General features: G+C 39.0%; 1 protein-coding gene across 1 annotated transcript; it reads left to right on the top strand.

Annotated features, from left to right (window-relative positions):
* The first annotated feature begins 7,822 nt into the window (after positions 1–7,822).
* Positions 7,823–17,789, top strand: LOC140333113 (Na(+)/dicarboxylate cotransporter 3-like). Its single transcript, XM_072414535.1, has 8 exons — positions 7,823–7,978; positions 13,157–13,422; positions 13,797–13,960; positions 14,895–14,961; positions 15,632–15,817; positions 16,130–16,255; positions 16,799–16,894; positions 17,570–17,789. The coding sequence occupies exons 1-8, from the start codon at positions 7,868–7,870 to the stop codon at positions 17,676–17,678; spliced, it is 1,125 nt and encodes a 374-aa protein (XP_072270636.1). The 5' UTR covers positions 7,823–7,867; the 3' UTR covers positions 17,679–17,789.
* The last annotated feature ends 641 nt before the right edge of the window (positions 17,790–18,430 follow it).

Here is an 18,430-nt window from a genome sequence, read left to right as displayed (position 1 = left end):
GCATTTCACTTGTTGAAGACTAAACTTTGGACAGAAAGGCCCACAAACAAACAGCAACTGAAAGCGGCTGCAGTAAAGGCCTGGCAGAGCATTAAAAGGAGGAAACCCATCATCTGGTGATGTCCATGACTTCAAGACTACAGGCTGTCATTGCCAGCAAAGGTTTTTCAACAAAGTATTAAAAATGAACATTTTATTTTCAGCTTTTAAATTTTTCCAATTACTTTTGAGCCCCTTAAATGAAGTGATGGTGTAAAAAAAAGCTTTATTTCCTCACATTTTATGCAATCTTTTTGTTAAACCCACTGAATTAAAGCCGAAAGTCTGCAGTTCAAATGTATCTGAGTTGTTTCATTTAAACTTAATTGTGGTAATGTACAGAACCAAGATTAGAAAAAAGTTGTCTCTGTCCAAATATTTCTGGACCTAACTGTAGATGCATAAAGCTGGGCATTGAGATGGCAGATGCACAGTCAATGCCGGCTGACCCTTCAGGGTTTTACCCTGATAGCACAACTTATTACCTTTTGATCCATACAGTACTCTGGTTAAGGTAAAGGTGTAATTGAGAGTACAATATACCCTAATAATGAAAAACACTTTTATACTGTTGGGTATTGTGACGAACGCCCTCCCAGCCCACACCCCTGCGCATAGACTTTCCGGCCAAAGAGGGGTTTGTCACGGGGCAAGGTTAACCACTCCTTTTAACCCTTGCCAAACACACCTTCACAAGGTAGACTACCGCCACGTGCTTAGACGGAAGCAGGCACCGTTACCCCTGCCAACCGCAGTTGTGCTTCTACTGTTTATGTGTAACCCACTGCCACTCCAGACAGAGAAGTCACAGAAATCACAATGTTTATAGTAGTGCTTCGGGTTTGCAAGTTACACTATTTCTAGTTAGAGCATTCAGAGGTTCAGCTTACTTTTTTTTAGGGTTTTATAAGTAAAAAATATACAAAAACAGTGCATAAACAAATACAGAAAAATATAGACTAATCAAAGCACAATAATAGAACTAGACCAGAACTATAGCCGACCTATAACAGAACTATAGGAAAACTAAAGCAGACCTATAGCAAAACTATTGCCGACCTATAACAGAACTTTTAGCAACAGCATAAAATAAAAGGGGAAAACAGTAAAATAATACTTAGATAGAATTTCTTTGCCTTGGTTCAGGTTGCTGCGTAAAGTCCACGTGATTACCCAGAGTCGCTGCGTTCAGCGACTCAACGTGTTAGTTGTCCCTAGCAATATGATGATGTCAAATGAGAGCTAACTCTTGTGGGATGACATGGCTTTTTCTATGTTTGCCACAGAAGTGGGACTAATAGGACCATCCCTAGGTAGCTGGGTGGGGGGCAGTCTGAGGGGCTGTGCCCACATGGGTTGTGATGCTCTTTAGACATGTCCCAAAATACCCCTATTATAGCCATTATTAATACCTTCAGTACAGGTACAGGTTTTATGAACTGCCAACCCCCCGGAATATTCATCCCCACAAAATAGGAAGTTCACAGAGTCCAAACGAGATATGTCTAAGGCTTATATTTCACCAGGACAGGCTAGTATGGTTTCCTGAGGCCTAGGAGATTAGTTCTTGGTCTCCAAATGCTCCCAATAATAATCCAGCTACAAATCCGTCATTACTTTATACAGAATGGTATATTGGAAATATAAAGGTTTAGCAATAAATGTGTTTCATAATACATATCATGACGCTCAGTCTGGGACTCACTGAGGTTTTTGACACCTTGTGACACAAGATTCCAACTCTTACAAAGCTGAAGACACACACTCTACCGACATGAATCAACATCAAGCTATTACAAAGCAGGATCCCTTTTGTTATTTAATGGGGAGAACTAAGACCCTTTTATTAACCTTAAGGATAGGTTTGATTAGCACAAGGATCATACAGGAGGATCCTTTGTTCATTTTAGAATAGATTCAATTTGCAGAGAGATCTTACCCAGGAAGAAAGACTCTTTAAAGGGAGATCTGGACCTAATATTTTATACAATATCACACACTAAATATTTTCCAGAATATCACAGGTAAAGGTCATAAAGCTGAGTAGAATAAATGATCAGACTGAATAAATTCATACCCCTTTCGAGACATCTGCAGACACAGATGCATTTGTCTTGTCTGTTAACTTAACCTTGTATCTACATTTGTGTGTTTACATTAGTTTACACATTGTCTAGGTGTATAAGTATAGGTCCATGTGATTTTATGAATGATAAAGCTGAACTCCCTGCAGGAAGGTAAACATGCAGTTGAAAATTTTATACATCAACTGTTTATTTTCTGGAGAATTTTAGACAGTCATGTGAATGAGGCATTTCTGGGAGACAGTACAGCCACATCTTTAACCTTGCGTGAACAGCACAGCTAGGTCAAAAACACACCGCTGACTGGGCTATAAAGGAGTGGCAGAATACTACTGAAGTCATATTTCTGCTCACTTTGTGTTTTTCTGATATTACTTGGGCAGATTGGCTTACATTGGCTGTTCTTTCCTCTCCCAGTCCCCAGTAAAAGAGTAATTCTAATCCATCTAGTCGATCGATGGAAAGACAGCTAGAATAATGTTATACCACGCTGTGAGTACAGGAAGTTCAAAGGGTGATTTTCCATAGACAACGAGGGCAAAAGGTCTGACTATAGAAGGTACTTTTCTTTAATTGCCGTCTATGTGCTCATAGTACATTCTGTACTCTGTTAACCTGCACATCACACCCCGTCCTTCTTTTATCTGTGCTTTAACCTCTAGTAGGACTTTATTGGCTGAAAAAAGGATCAAATTGTACCTTGATTTAAAAAAAAGCTGGGAGAATGAAGAGATTACTAAAAGACATAGGGCGTGATTTAAACAAAGTTCTCCAAGGCTGGAGAGGAGACCCTTTTATCAGTGAAGCTGGGCGATTCAGCAAACCTGAAATGGATCCGGTCCAGTACTCAAAACATTTGCTAGCAAATAGCAAATAACTTTGACAAAATTCATTCCTACTTTTCTCCTAGGCCCAGTGACTTTGAGCTGTTCTGTGATGCTCCAGATATGTCCTTAGATGTTCCATAGATGGAATCAATGTGAACACAATATTGAATATTTCACAGTATTATATTCTGATGGGTTTGTATAAATCCTCCTCTGAGCCAAGGTGGGGGTCAAGAAGAGGTGAGCAAAAAGGAAAACTTTCAATTCAGATTACTACTACTAGGTAATGCAGGGACACAGAATGCATCCATTTCATAACAATTGTAAATCTATAAACGTAACGTTTCAGTCTGTGATCACTTCCCAATGCTTTCTTTCTGTTGCCATTTTGTATAATCACAATTGTAAATATAAAAAACAATACAACTGGAAGTGTCAATAAACAAACCCGTTGTATGTGAAAGTGATATCAGAAGCCTTGACGTTAAATATTTGCCCTTCTATTTCATGTGACTAAGCTTTTTTTTAATTCAAAGCATTCTTAAAATGCTCACAAGACAGATTTCCTGCATTTTGATAAAAAAGTCTGTTTTACAGATATATAAAATATTGTAAAGTTAAATGAAGCAATTCGTTCTCAAAGATCAAAGCAGACTTTCAATTAATTTCTAACAACTTAGAAACACCCGCTGTGTGTTTATATAGGAGTGCTGGCAGGTTATCAAGATTCTTTTCTACTTTTATTACACTTTTTATTATACTTGCTTTTATTTCAGTGCCTCTGTTGTGAAGATGAATTTCTCTACAATGCCTACATCTACAGATACACTTTATGGTTTGCAAATACTTTGTGTGCATGATCTGGTAGTGGTTCACTTTAATGTAACACCTTGCTAGAAGAAATATAAAATCTGCCATTGCCAAGCTCCTTCGTGTCCACTATCTGATTGTTATAAGAACTTCAGTACTGGAGGTAATCAACCTAAAACATGCACTGAGATCAAATACTTGTCTGTAGACATGTCACGGTCAGTGACTCAGTGTAGTAATGCCAGAGAGTCACCATGATAGCCAAATAAGTCAAGCATCACTTGTGTTGCAATCAGGAAAGATTCCCTTTAGGCCTACTCATGAAATTTAATAAATCCTACTAAAAGACATGCAGCTATGAGTCAACGCATGCCATAAAAGTGCATCTCCTCATGTAAACCTATTCGCACACTTGATGTGTGGTGTAAAGCAATGGCAGATGCAGGTCCCTGTGCAGATCTAATATGGGGCCCCTATGGGCCCCTTGTGGCTAAGGAGGGTATGGGACTCTCATACAGCAGCACACGTTGCACCTCCCTATGTCCGCCATCAGAGTGATGCTTTTTTGGTTTATTTTGATTTGAAAAGGTTGAAGTGAATCTTTCAAGTGGACCTGCATTTAAAAAGTGAAGATTTGCTATGTTATAGGTAACATTTAGATATGTAATTGTGCTTATGCCATGTACCTTTTTTCCTGGAATTCCTTCTGAAATATAGCTGGTAGCCCTAGGCACCTACCTGTAGTTGTATATCTGCAGTATGAGATCTAAAGCACTGCTGCCTAGGATTGTTAGTCTCTGATGATTTGGTAATGAGGTGCTCCCTGTTCTCCTTCCTGGAGGGACTGACACAAGGAAGAAAAGCTCTGCGATCAAGATGTTCACCTTCATACACAGACAGTGCAGAACAAGGCATGATAAGTAATGGGGTAAAGATCAGCTGCAGGGGGATCAAGGCCAATATTGTTGCCTAGTCCTATGCTCTCTATGGACCTTTCCTGGGGCACAGCTTGCACAGTCTGGTTTCTCTTTAATGCATAAAGCTGTACACAACATACAGATACTGCTGGATCATATCTGTTACAAATAACAGATCACCTTTGAATGTAAATAGTCATTCCTGTGGTATATATTGAGCTCAGGATAGGTCATACTTAACCCTACAAAAACATCAGCCATGTCTCTTTATAAAACACTTATTTCTGTGCTAAGACAGCATGTAGTTAGCAAGTGGAGGCAAGGAGGCTGAAGGAAAACAGCAGCGTCGGGATAGAACTAAGGAGGAAAAAAATGCATCTTTGTTACCTTAAGGTTATTACACCAAACTTTCTGCATTTTATGCAAGATTCTGCTACTACTATAAAAAAAAAGGAAACTTTTCTTTAAGCTTTCACGAGTTAGGTAAAAAAAATGAAAACCCAACAATTTCAGGTTCAGAGAAGTAGTGTGGAGGAAGAAGAGGAGGAGAGCGAAGAGCCAATCTAACATCGTTTATGGCTAACTGAAATGTGATTGGTTGGTACGCACCACAGGCCCGTTTGTCTTGGCTCCAGTTTTCATTAATCAGGCCTATGTTCCCTGGTGAAGGTCGGAGGTCACCTGCAGACTGAGAAGCATGCTCCAATACAAAGGACGCTTCATCCCCAACTCTGTACAAGAATTCAAAACATTTCTGTACACAGCCTGCCTACTACTGTGCACACGTTGCTCACAACTGGGTCCAATCATGCCGATGCATGTGAATGTAGAATGTAATTATTGTAGTGATACAAACTTGTCCTTCTGAGTGTTAATAGCGTACAAGGACAGCCAATGGGATATTGTGCCGCCAGTTATGTGACTAAAATCTACACATGTAATAGCAGTTGGTTTAAATGTTTGAATGCTAAAGCTTCACAATGGTATTTTTGATTAATCTTAGGATCACAAATCTCATTTGATAAGATCCTTTCAAATGACAAGCATTCAATGTACTTTGATATTTATTATGATTGTTTTTCTGGCCACATAGCCTATCTACCCGGGCTGCACTTTTTTCAAACCTGATGTTGGCCAACCTGATTATGAAAGATGGAGACAGACGTTCCAATGTAACATTGGATGATTCCAGGTGTGGGCACTCTTGTGAGTTCCAATCTGAGGGTGAAATTGCCCCAATCCTATATAGAATTGACTGCAATCTCAACTATCGGACCACCACTATGGTAAACCAATCAGCCAAAAAGAAAAAAAAATTGACCGCACATATTCTAAGTCAACTTTTGACCCCAAATTTGATTAATTTTTCAATGTTTGCATGTGATCATAAATAGTGCATCATGTACAGCTAGATGGAGGCGGGTACCTTGATAATGGCCATTGAAAATTGGCTATGTGGATGTAGAATTTGTTTCAGATTGGATGGAGCCTACTTGTGCAAACCTGGGAGGACAGCTGATCATATGGATTTACAAAAACACAGATGAGTGTTATGGAAAGTTTATAAATGGATGGTACAGGTTCTCCTGGTGGTTGCCAACTTGCCAGCCATTTGACTGTCCAAGCCGATGCGCTGGTTCCTAATGAACCAAGGTTTGTACATTTAACAGCAGGGATCAATGAAATGCCACTACCATCCCTATTCATTCCATATGGGTGGCCAAAGATGAGACTCGGTGGCACCTCAACCCTGGCACAGGTAAAGGTCACATGAAAATTGTAACTGCACCACCACGTCACTGTCCGTCTATACTAACCTGGATAGTAACTCAGATCTGGTCCTTTCACCAGTAAGTAAATATATAATAAAGTGAAGAACAAAGACAATGTAGGGCAGAGAGTTCCAGTGGAAAGGTCAAAGCTTAGATCTGCGAAAAATGATATCTAAATGATGTATGCAAAGAATGCCGGCCAAGCCTCCGACACACCTCCGCCTCTGATTGGACAGCCAGTGACCACTATCACCAGAACATATAGTGAAGGAAAATCTATACGATTGTCACCAGAACAGCAAACCAGAGAAATCTTCTATTGCTCGCAAGTGTGGAGAGGTTTCCTCTGACTTCCTGTTGTTTTTTCAAGACAAGTGAAGGGGAATCCCCCAAATGGGACACCAACCAATCCCCGACCTAGGCATTGTGATGGGGGGGGGGGGGTCAAAAATACAATGCAACAATTTAGAAAACATCCATCACCTATGATCAAAGCTCTGGTTTGGGTATAACAATTTACCTCTTCCAGGATATACATATAACAAACTACTTTAGCCAATCTCCCTCCAATGCCTAGGCAGAGGTCACATGGTCTCTGACTCAGAGGAAAGCTATAGTGAAAGCCTGTGCAAAGATCACATGGTTGTTGGGTAGTAGAAACCTTGTAGATATAGCCTATACAAATAAAGCCTATAGCCTATAGATAAAGCCTATAGAAAGGACACATCTGGCCATAGGGATCTTGTTCTTTGGCTATAAGGAGAAGGGCAGGTAATGTCTAGGCAAAGATCACAAGATATGTGGATAGCTTTACCCAGTAATTAAAGGCTAAGCTAAGGACAAATGTTCCTTGGCTACAAGCTGTAAAATCCCACTAGGAACTGAAAAGCTGCAAAATGTTCCACTTTTGTTCCTGGTTTTAGATGCATTTTATGCTGGCAATGGAATATATATTTGTGTATACATGCAAGTTTATTTGTATAGAAAAGTTTTACCCCATCTTATTAGTTGCCCCCCTCCACCAGCTACCTTCTTCAGGTACCCACAGACATGAGATCCTCATCTGTTCCCCATCCAACAACTTTGGGAGGCCCATACATTATCCCCATCCCAAAACCCTACATTAAAATCTAAACATTTTCCATCTTGTGACTGGTGATTACAAATCACACTGGTAAGGGGAACTTATTATTTCAACACCAATTAAAGCATTGTGAAAAAAAAAATTAAACTTTGAAGAAGTCCTTCCTAGAAATAGATTTCTTAAAAACCAGCTTCTGGTTGTATGTTAATAGAGCGGTGGGCAGGGTCTCAGGCAGGGGGTGTGTTGTTTGCATTACAAAGTGACTTGATACAAGAGCTCTGATATAACCAGCACCACAGCCAAGGCTGCCACCAGTCTCCTCCTGCACTGCACTATGTCTGTACTCGGCTCTCTAGTCAAGAAAATCTGGTGCATTAAGAAGTACATTGTCCTGATTGTAACGCCGATCATCCTATGCCCCATTTTTTTCTACTTACCGCCACAGGTAAGATCATTTATAATAAAAAAAAATCTTAAAGGAGTTCTAATTTTACTTAATTTAGGAAAACTTTTTCATAGCTGGTATAGTGCAAGTTCTTTTTGAAATTTGTAAAAGCAATGCAAAATATTTTTAAGACATGTAAGTCGCTCAGTTGTATTAGTGATATTTTCTGTATTATTATTGCATGATTGATCAATGAAGTTTAAAAGCCAATGATTAGTGGTGCCAAACTTTTTACTAGTTAGCGCTAAACATTATAACACAGGTGTCGCTGTTGGCGTTTTTGCAAATAAAATCGCTGCAGTCTCACGTGTGTATGGAACTCAAAGAAAGACCTGTGTGGGTGATGAGTGAGTATTTATGATTGATATGAAAGATTTGAGTAGAAAGATTGCATGGTATGGTAATTGTATTGGCAATAAAACACAGAAGTTATAAATTGGATACAATCACTTCATTTTATCTTTGTGTCTGGATGTGTGTGGGTATGTTGGACAGATGTTAAAGTGTAACTAAGTTAAAAATGTGAGCAGGCAGTTTGTTTATTGCAGAAGGGACAGATGATGTCTCTTCTGCAATAAATGAAAAAAAAAAAGATAAACTCACCTAACCTTTTACAATTATTTACCCAAAACTCACCTCTCCCCACTTGTCTTTGGCATCTTCACCCGGTTCAAGATGTTCGGCCATGTTGATTGACCAGGCTGGAATGACGTACCTCCCGTATCCGTTTATTGGCTAAGGCAGACTGTAGGGTACAAAGCACTGGAATAGGGTTATTCCTTAAATCTGATTGGCTGCAAAGGGTAAAATTACAGAACTTCCGTTTTGTAGTTTCTTTGTTCTGTTTCCTGTAAAAACACAGTTATATCTGCTGACTACCACTTACGAGAAAGATTTATTTTTGGTTGTGTAATATCTTTACACAAGAGTGGTATGATGTGCATTGATACAGATGACCCAGGTCTGCTAGAATTAATCCATGACCTAGGTCTGGTGCAATCTGATTTCTAATCTGTTGATTCAATAGGAAGTTAGTGAATCTAAAGAAAAATCTCTAGCCGATAAATCAACAGCCACCAATCTTTGGGCTTCCAAGTGGATGTGGTAAACATTTAAATTAGTCATGTCATGTGTATAAATGATCGATCAAATCTGATTGGAAATTTGATATTTTTTTTCCAATAACATTGATGTAAAAAATGTGCCAATACATGTGGTAAATTGTACGTTTTATATGGTAAGGTATGTATATGTAAGGTTCATGTCTTTTTCTCTTAAGTGTTCAACAAGGATGCAGAATAACCATACCATTCAGATTTGAGACTATGCGACTGTATGTTTTGCAGAACTGACTGGCAAAAGTGAATAATGTGGGTGGCCATTGCACCACCTAAAGTAAACTTTGCTCAATGTTGCTAGTGGATATTGTGTGGAATTTACTCCCTTAGGGTGTTAATAGTCAGCCTAAAACTTCCTAAGCTCAGATACATTTCTAGATAACTTTGTCCTGAACAATACTTGTGATAAAAGGACAAGCATATGATCCAATAACAAGCAGACCTGGTAGACCTTAGGCCAAAGTAAATGGGGTATAATGGTGGTGCAGGATCCGATTACAGGACAGAAATAGACCTTGCAATCTGGAAGGGGCAGGAATTTCCCCCAAGGTAAGAAAATCATCAAAAGGGAGAAGCAGAATCTCCAGGGCAGTCTGACCTTTATTGGTTGTGTTTGTACTGTGTTTAGTTTTCTAGTTGTCGTAGTAGGCTTTCATACTATACTTCCCTCCAGGTCAGGATTTCTTAAATCACCCCAGACCTGAAATTGCGGAATAATATGAAGCTTTGCCACTGCTTCACAATCCTATGTGCAATGTGCCTGTCATCGTGATAGTTTTCTCGGCCCCAAGTATAAGACCTAAAATGTCAACGTGTTAATATTTCAAGACCCAAAGTGTCATTCTGTGATTTTGTCTAGACTGAGACCTAAGGTCACTATTATTCTGGGAGCCAAAGTGTGTTTGTGTCATTATGAAATGTATTGGTGTATCATGGATCTAAGACTCAATGTCATAGTTTCTAGACCCCCAAAACATCAACATGTCTAGACCCAGACCCAAGGTGTAATTGCACTATTATTCCGAGACCCAAAGTGTCTTTGTGTCACTTTTCTGGAGTTCCTGATCACTGTGTCAAATTATTCTAAATATTTTGCCAGCTGGCAACTGTTAAAAAGGTTAAAAAGGCAACTGCCAAAAAGGTAGGCATGCCATTTTCTGGTATCTCACATTTGAGTATGGCTTTGACTTGTCTGTAATTCAGCCAAAGTGCCTTTTTGCTGATATACCAAATACCCCTGAGCCATTATTCAAAGATCTCTGATGTCAGTAATCATTGTTGTGGAATCCGAAGTGTACCGTAATTGGTGCATTATTGTAAGGAATACAGGCACCACTCTGGTGTGTTATTGTTCTGCATCTCCAATTTACAAATTGTTCTAGATCTAAAATATGTGCCATTGTGCTAGCCTGCCTTTGTTTTAGATTAACAAATATCAGTCTAGATCCCCAAGTGTCAAGCTGTCATTGTTTTAGATGAACACATATCTAGATCGCCAAGTGTTTTCATGCCCTTGTGCTAAACTCCAATTCAGCCTATGTTTGTTCTAGATCAACAAAAGTCAATCTATCTGTGCTGGATCCCTGGTGGTTGTGTAATAACAAAATGTATGTGTAAGTTTGAGTGGTCTAGTGTAAGTGTTCTAGATACTATACATTATACCATGTGGAATTGATTTACTAAAGGGGGCATTTTTCAGTTAGCAGGTTGTAGCAGTATTCACTTTGATGTAAAATCATGACTGGGGTTTTAAAATCTTGGAAAACTGATATTCTGAATCTAAAAATACCGACGTGCAATTTTAGACTCCAAACATAGAACCCTATAGCATGTATTGGTAAGATGAAAGGCTCCCAGAAACAGTTCCAGGGTCCACTACATGCCATTCCCAGCTTGACCCTCCATTTACCCATCCTTATTGGCAGTGACCTGGTTCCCTAATCTGACCATAGATGTGCAAATATTAAATTTCTATCCATTTATAGACCTCATCCCCTAGCTTCATTAGGCTCAGTCTATTGTCCTCATTTTTTATGGCTTAAGAATTTATTCACAAACAATGCTCAGCTTGTGTACGCCGCATCCATAAACAACATCCTTGGCAAGCATATTGCGATAAATGAGTTTAACGCTTTATGAAGTGTTTCATTTTGGCTGGCTCAATTTATTTCCCTCTAAACCTAGTAATATGTTTATGTAACACAAGGAGCTTAATCTGCTATAATCCACATGTGTTAATAAGCAAGTCCTTAAAGAAGATTATACATTTTTCTTTTTTTGTAAATTTCCACCACATGGGTGATTTATTGGTTCAGTTCAAAAAGAATATTTCAAGAAGTCTTTTTGATATAGCAAATCACTGAGTTTTAAAGCAGGACTATATGTCCCTTTTGCATCTCCCACACACTGATATTAAACTTTGCCTTAAGTCTTTGCTACTCCTTTTACCTTTGGGAATTTTCAGTCTTATATATATATATATGTAAACCCCACGTTGAGCTACTAGCTAGGGTTGATAATAATGTCCCACCCTTCATGCATTCAATCCTGGGGAATGTCCATCAAGGCCTGAGCACTGCACCTCCTGTAGATAAACACAGTGGCAGGGTAGTATAAAGATCTCTATAGGTGGACTGGTGGATGGACCTGTCATTAGTCCTAAATGAGCTTTATGGAGACCACTGCCGGTCAGAGGGCCACAAGCCTTTGCGGTTCAGATGGAGGGGAAGACTAGTCTAGATAACCATTGTTCATAGCAAATGATCAAGTTAATCATTCAAAAAGCTCCCAATTGTGCCAAATGATGATGATAATCTATGTTGACCCTTGGTTGCAACAAAAGGTCCATCCAGATGATTTTGCTCTGGTGTTTATCTAATGTCCAGTGCACATATGTTATTTGGCAACGATCAATCATGCAAGCAACAATGCATGCATGGCCAGTAGATGTTTGTTGGGCAAGGGGTTGTAACTTACCAATTTTTCAGTGATCACATCTATAGTCAGTGCAGTGGTCTGCCAAGAGATCATGTTGCTTTATTGGGATTGTGTACCATTCAAACGTCCATTCATCAAAGATCATTCATTTTGAACGACAATTATCAAGCGAGTGCACATAGTTTCACGTGATATATCAGATTAACATTTCCATCCATCTACTCAACTACCCGTTCTTTACATCTGCACATTCAAAAAATGTTCCTAAACTAGACAGAATCAGGAACAACCTTCTTCAAATTCCCATCTTCCCCTTTTCGCCCCTCTCTTCCTAATCGTCCTTTATTATCGTTTTTCTTATGAGACCGTTTACTTAGCAGCCAGGTTGTGAAGGTCACATCCTATATTAGTTCAGCTGTTCACTTCCTATAGGGATTAAAGGAATATAGGCTAAAATGTGGGTTGTAGATGAATTGTAAGGCTTTGAAGACCTGGTAAATGACCAAAGAACATGTACTTGTCCTGTATACCTAAATCAAATGATTAATAATGATGGCAAAAAAACAAAGTAGTTTAATGCTTCACATCACACAAAAAATTTAAGCCTTGCAAATATCAAACCCAATTAAAAAATGCAAATAACACACCATGACTATGGACAATCAACAAAACAACATTGTGATGTTTTTTTACTGCTGTTGGTTACCCCATTTCACCCATAAATATCAACTGATGAAGGGTTTAGGTTTTACCTACTATACTACTAAAAGTGCTCATATTTCTCTCTCAATGGAGCAATTCCTATTCCCCATGATGGTGACACAGCTGGAAGTAAATATCCTCTAACGTTTTAGTTGCTCTTTTCTCAAAAATAAAGGGGACAGCCCATTCTGTAGGAAATCGTCCCATTAGAATCCCTGGCAGGTATAAGACACTGGAAAGTGATCAGCTGATGCCTGCCTAAAACTGAAATATACTTGGTGGGTGTAACTGGCTTCTAAACTGGATATTATATTCCACTATGTGCTGGAAATTGTATTTTCTGTTCTTTATGAGTTTGAAATTGTTGCTGAATGGCTGGGATATACGTCAATAAATGAGTTCCAATTTTCTCTGATTGCAGGAAGGAAAATGTCTCTATGTGGTCCTGCTGATGGCCTTTTTTTGGTGTACGGAGGCTCTACCTCTGGCGGTTACTGCCATGCTCCCGATAGTGCTATTCCCATTCATGGGCATCCTGCCCTCCAGCAAGGTTTGCCCCCAGTACTTTCTGGACACAAACTTCCTGTTTCTTAGTGGATTGCTCATGGCTGCTGCTATAGAGGAGTGGAATCTACACAGGCGGATTGCCCTCAAAGTCCTCATGTTGGTGGGAGTACAACCAGCCAGGTATTGTAATACTTTCATTTATTCTCCTGAAAATCTATGCAATATATTTTAGCCATAACCCAGCTTTGTATTTAATAAATCTAAAGTGACCAGGTTAGATATTGATGTTACAATGTTTTTTTCTATACATCCTCCATTGTTCATTGTTATGTGCAGCTTCTCTCAGCATGTAAGAACATCAGCTTAAGAAGCATGCTTCTGTAATAGAAATCAGATTCCTACTTTCCTACAGTGCATTAGGACATGAGATTTGTTTGCTATGGGCAATACAAAGTGTGTGGAGCAATTCTTCACATATATACAAATACCTATATTATTTTAATGTAAAACATAATTTTGCAACTTCCTTCCTAGACACTTTTTTTTCCTTGCAGGCTAATTCTGGGGATGATGATGACAACTGCTTTTCTATCCATGTGGCTAAGTAACACTGCCTCTACCGCCATGATGCTTCCCATAGCCAACGCCATTCTGAAGAGCCTCTTTGGGGAAAAGTTCAATGAAGAAAAAGGAACTAAGGCCAGTGAGCATGGCCCAGGTACAGATGGGTGAAATTTATGGAGAGGTCACTAATGGATGTAAAAGGAATGTACAGTGTGTCTGTACACGTATAATTTATTTATGATCACAGCTAAAAGCAGTCTTACATTCCAACCTACAGTCCAACTTTACATAACTCAATAGCTAGGTTAGATTGCAATATCCAATAGTCCATTATCAATAGGTATAATAACAAACTTCTAAAAAATGATACATTCCCTTTAAAAGTAAAAAAGATGTTGCTTTGAAAAACCTACTTGTACTGTTTTGACTGCATTAGGGATAAGTGGGTTAAAGGTCTATCATTATTACAGACACATCATGGATTTGATTAATTATTAAAAGTCTAACAAGACATATTATCCATGCCTCTGCTGCCAATATCACTGTGTACTAACTGCCGCATTCACCATTCACACTCATTCTGTTGTCATGTACTGTATTACACCAAAATGTGGTACCGGATTGGAAGCTTGGATGGGTGTTCAGTGATATAGATTCTTATGGGAAGCAAGGGCTAAGAGACACTGAAATTATACACTGCCTTTCCATCAAATAAACAATGTGAACTATCAATCAGCTTGCTTAGGAGCTGGAGACCTGGGAAGTTCAAAAAAAGGGTAGAAGTTACACGGGCACCTGAGCAAGTTGCTTTTTTTTAAGTTGCTTGTTATCTGCTATTCAGATAACTCTCACTAGGAAAGAAGGAGCACGGACTCGCATAAAGTCACAAACACAGCCGGTGAATCTGTGGACAGGTGAAGGGAGAGTGGTGACCCCATTGCTTTTCTGTTACACCGTCCTTGTTTAATCAGGGACTTTAAAAAGCTGCTTTGGCATTTTGTGTTCTAGACAAATTAACCCTAATTGTTACTTTTTATAACAGTGATATTAAAATGTAGATAATATGAACCTAATATTCTGTCTTTCAGCTGCTATGCAAGAAAACAGATTACATTCTGTGTCAACAGAACTGCAGCTGCTTACTGCCATAGAGGAGTAAGTCTATTGTTTTTTTATTATCAACACATTTAAGATTCACCTCATGTATGGAATTGCAGATACTCCCATATTCCTGTACATGTTTTTAGATTTGTACAACTGAAAAATCTATATATCTCCACATACCCCCATTATAGGCATCACAGGGACAAAAAGTGATCAGGAATCAATGGAGATACAGACAAATAAAAACCTACAGAACTATAAATCCAAAACTAAAAAAAATTAGGCGTAATTTGTTTTTGTAATGCATACAAGTGTCACTAAAGATCTGATTATTAGAAGATTCACAGATATAAAAATAAAAATGCCTGGAAAAAAAAACCTTTTATCCAATCAGAAAACTTTAAATGAACTGAATTCCTTTGCTGTACATATCTGATCGCCAGGATAAATGTTAAACTTTTGAAAAGCTTCAAGTGTGCCTTATGTACAGAGCAGAATCTTTTACTAACAGAGGTGGGGTGCAAAACTTACAAAACAAACTGAGATAGGGCAGTTATCACCCTCCAGTGAGTGTTTATTACAGGGATTGGTTTATGTAATCAATAAGTAAAAAGCTCAGTCTATTGTAGATATCACCTGTACTTGTGTATTCAGGGAGGTAGAGGAAAGTTGAGTACAAAAGTTACTGAACACTTCAGTAGCGTTACACTTTAATTCACAGGAAAGAACTGGCTGAAAAGTTGGAAATATCGTCTGATATGCACAAAGACATGGAGAAAGAACGAGAATACCAGAACAGAGTCTGGAAAGCTTTCCTTATATCTATTCCATATTCTGCCAGTATTGGAGGAACCGCCACTCTAACTGGGACAGCACCTAACCTAATCCTTCTGGGACAACTGAAGAGGTAAATGTTTTGTAGCGACGCCATGAGTCTACCTGGGAATTAAGTAAAAATTTTTATTCATCCCGCAGTTGAGCTGATTGGGCAAATTGGTCTAATAAATCTGGATTTTGCATGTTCCAAATCCAAACACCAATGAAGTAAATGAAGACCCACCCTTTGTGCATTATCTACACTCCAACCATTCTGCATATAGCAGCATATGTGAAAAATGGTGCCCCTATACGTGTGCCTTGCCCTTCATTATATGGTAAACCTTCTTCCCTTCAGTACTGCCTACAAACAATATCATCTACTTATTTTATTTCTATGTAGCTTCTTTCCAGGCTGTGATGTGGTAAACTTTGGCTCCTGGTTCGTCTTTGCTTTCCCGCTGATGATCATATTTCTTATTCTTGGTTGGTTATGGATCTCAATCCTACATGGAGCAATCAGCCTCAGGTATGGCACTTACTGGCACATTCAAGTTAAAAGAGTTTGAACTTTATAGTCCAATTCCAATTGGTTTCTTTTTAACCAATCCTGTTAAAACAAAATGCCATACAGTACTTTCTCCATTGCTACCAAATGTTGTCCAGTGCTGTCCTATTCTAGTGGTATTGTAACCACTTAGTGTAAGACTAGGGTATCAAGGGCCAAAAGAATATATTATGTGGCTAAGGACACTAAATGCATTCTGCAGCAGTAAGATAATGAATACCAAGCATATAGTTCATGATCAAATTCAGTGCAGATTTTGCAACAATGTTTTATGCATGCTATTTAGTTGTAAAAGTCTCTATTGTGTAGGCATCCAATAGTCCTTAGATTGCTACTGGGTTCCACCATTCTGCTTTTCTGTGTTTTTACTTGCAGTTTTGTATGATTCTGACAGACAGGGTCTCCTTATGTTAAAAGTTATTTTGAAAAATATATTGTTTGCAAATTCATCACTAAATTTAATTAATCATATTCACGCAATGACTTTATACATGGGTATATCAGTTGCAGGAGAAAAAAGAAATCGGATATTCGAGTAGATGCAGAGGCAAAAGCCAAAGAAGTGATAAAAGAGGATTATAGAAAGCTGGGCCCTACAATGTAAGTAAATTAATATTTCTCACATCTGAGTCGTTGTTATTGCTCTCCAGTGGTCAGTCGTTATACTGGCACATAGAATGCCTAGCTGGGTTGGATAGTTATTGTTGATAGTTATTAATAAAAAGATAATCTTCAGTGCCACAGGTCCCAGGTATTTTCAGAACACAATACCACTGCATGGCAAGCAATAAAGAATAATTGTTGCTTTGCATGGGAACTGCCTTTTACAATCACATGTTCAGGTCAGAGATTAAAAAAAATAGAAAATATGGATTCTAGCTTCCCTGTAGATGGATGGCTACTATGGAAAGATTAAAAACTTGGTGCAATAAATAAAAATAAATCGTGCTTGGTCTATGCAGTGCCATGTAACATGAGACTGCAGCCCTCCTAGTAACAGTGTGAAAGGTTTGAAGAATATAGTGGATTATGTAATGGATCTGGTTTTTGGATAACATTACTCCTTTGGATATTATAAGTAACCTGTAGGGCTCAATTTAATTTTGCCCTTTGTCCCAGTTGCATGTCAGGACTGCAGCATCAAAGAGACAGTGTCAAGTCCTCTGTGTGTGCAATGATGGCCCCCATCTGGTTAATGAATACTTCATGTCCTGGCAGGTTGTGCAGGAACATTAGAAATGTCTCATCCAGGTCTCATTGTGATTGTCTCTTTAGTTTTGCAGAGAAAGCCGTCTTCTTCTTCTTTTGCCTTTTTGCCATTCTGCTGTTCACCAGAGACCCCAAGTTCATTCCTGGTTGGGCATCAGCATTCACCCCAGGGTAAGACATTTCTACATTCTTCCCCTAGGAATCACTCACTGATCTTTGTGCTAAGCTTAATGGGATGACTCACACTTTGAAGTTGAGGTTTTTTTCTGGGGATTCCATTGGTGAGCCATCCAAATTCCCATGCTGTCCTTTTGTGCTGATATTACTTCTTCTGGATCCCTAGATTATGTTAACATTGGCAGTGGATCGAGGTGAAGGTTACCACTTACTAACGCTCCTATAGCTTCCTCAGGTGAGGCTGTATGTGTAGTGTCTCTTTCCTAGAGCACAAAGAGAATGAAATGGGCATCAGTTGGCAGTTCGGTGCCACTGACTGCTGCTTGCTGTATAACAGGGGTGTCAAACTCAGGCCCGAGGGCTAAATCTGGCCCCCAGTGCCCTTTTTTTTGGCCCCAAAGGAATCCTAAAAATAAACTGCATCTAGCCCTCTGCTGCATTGAAATAGCGCCACTACCACAATTCCTGGCATTACTCGCGTCTATAGACCAGCAGCGGGCTCTCTGCCTATGCGTGGTCCTGCATTATTTATAGACGCAAATAATGGCGGGGATTTTAATAGCGACACTATTTCAATTAAGGGGGAGTTTCAGCGGTGGGCCACATAAGATTTAGCTCCACATTGGCCACCTCTGGCATTTCCAGCACTCCCCCCCAGCTGTACTTTTCCTTGCTACTCCAAGGCATGGACTTGAATAGTTGGATTTTCATAGAAGAATATTGTTATTATTTTTAGCCTGTGCAAAAAGG

Source organism: Pyxicephalus adspersus, chromosome 6 (genome assembly GCF_032062135.1).
Source record: "Pyxicephalus adspersus chromosome 6, UCB_Pads_2.0, whole genome shotgun sequence".
Taxonomy (NCBI): Eukaryota; Metazoa; Chordata; class Amphibia; order Anura; family Pyxicephalidae; genus Pyxicephalus; species Pyxicephalus adspersus.
Note: the sequence above shows the minus strand (reverse complement) of the source record. Positions and strands in the feature narration are given on the sequence as shown.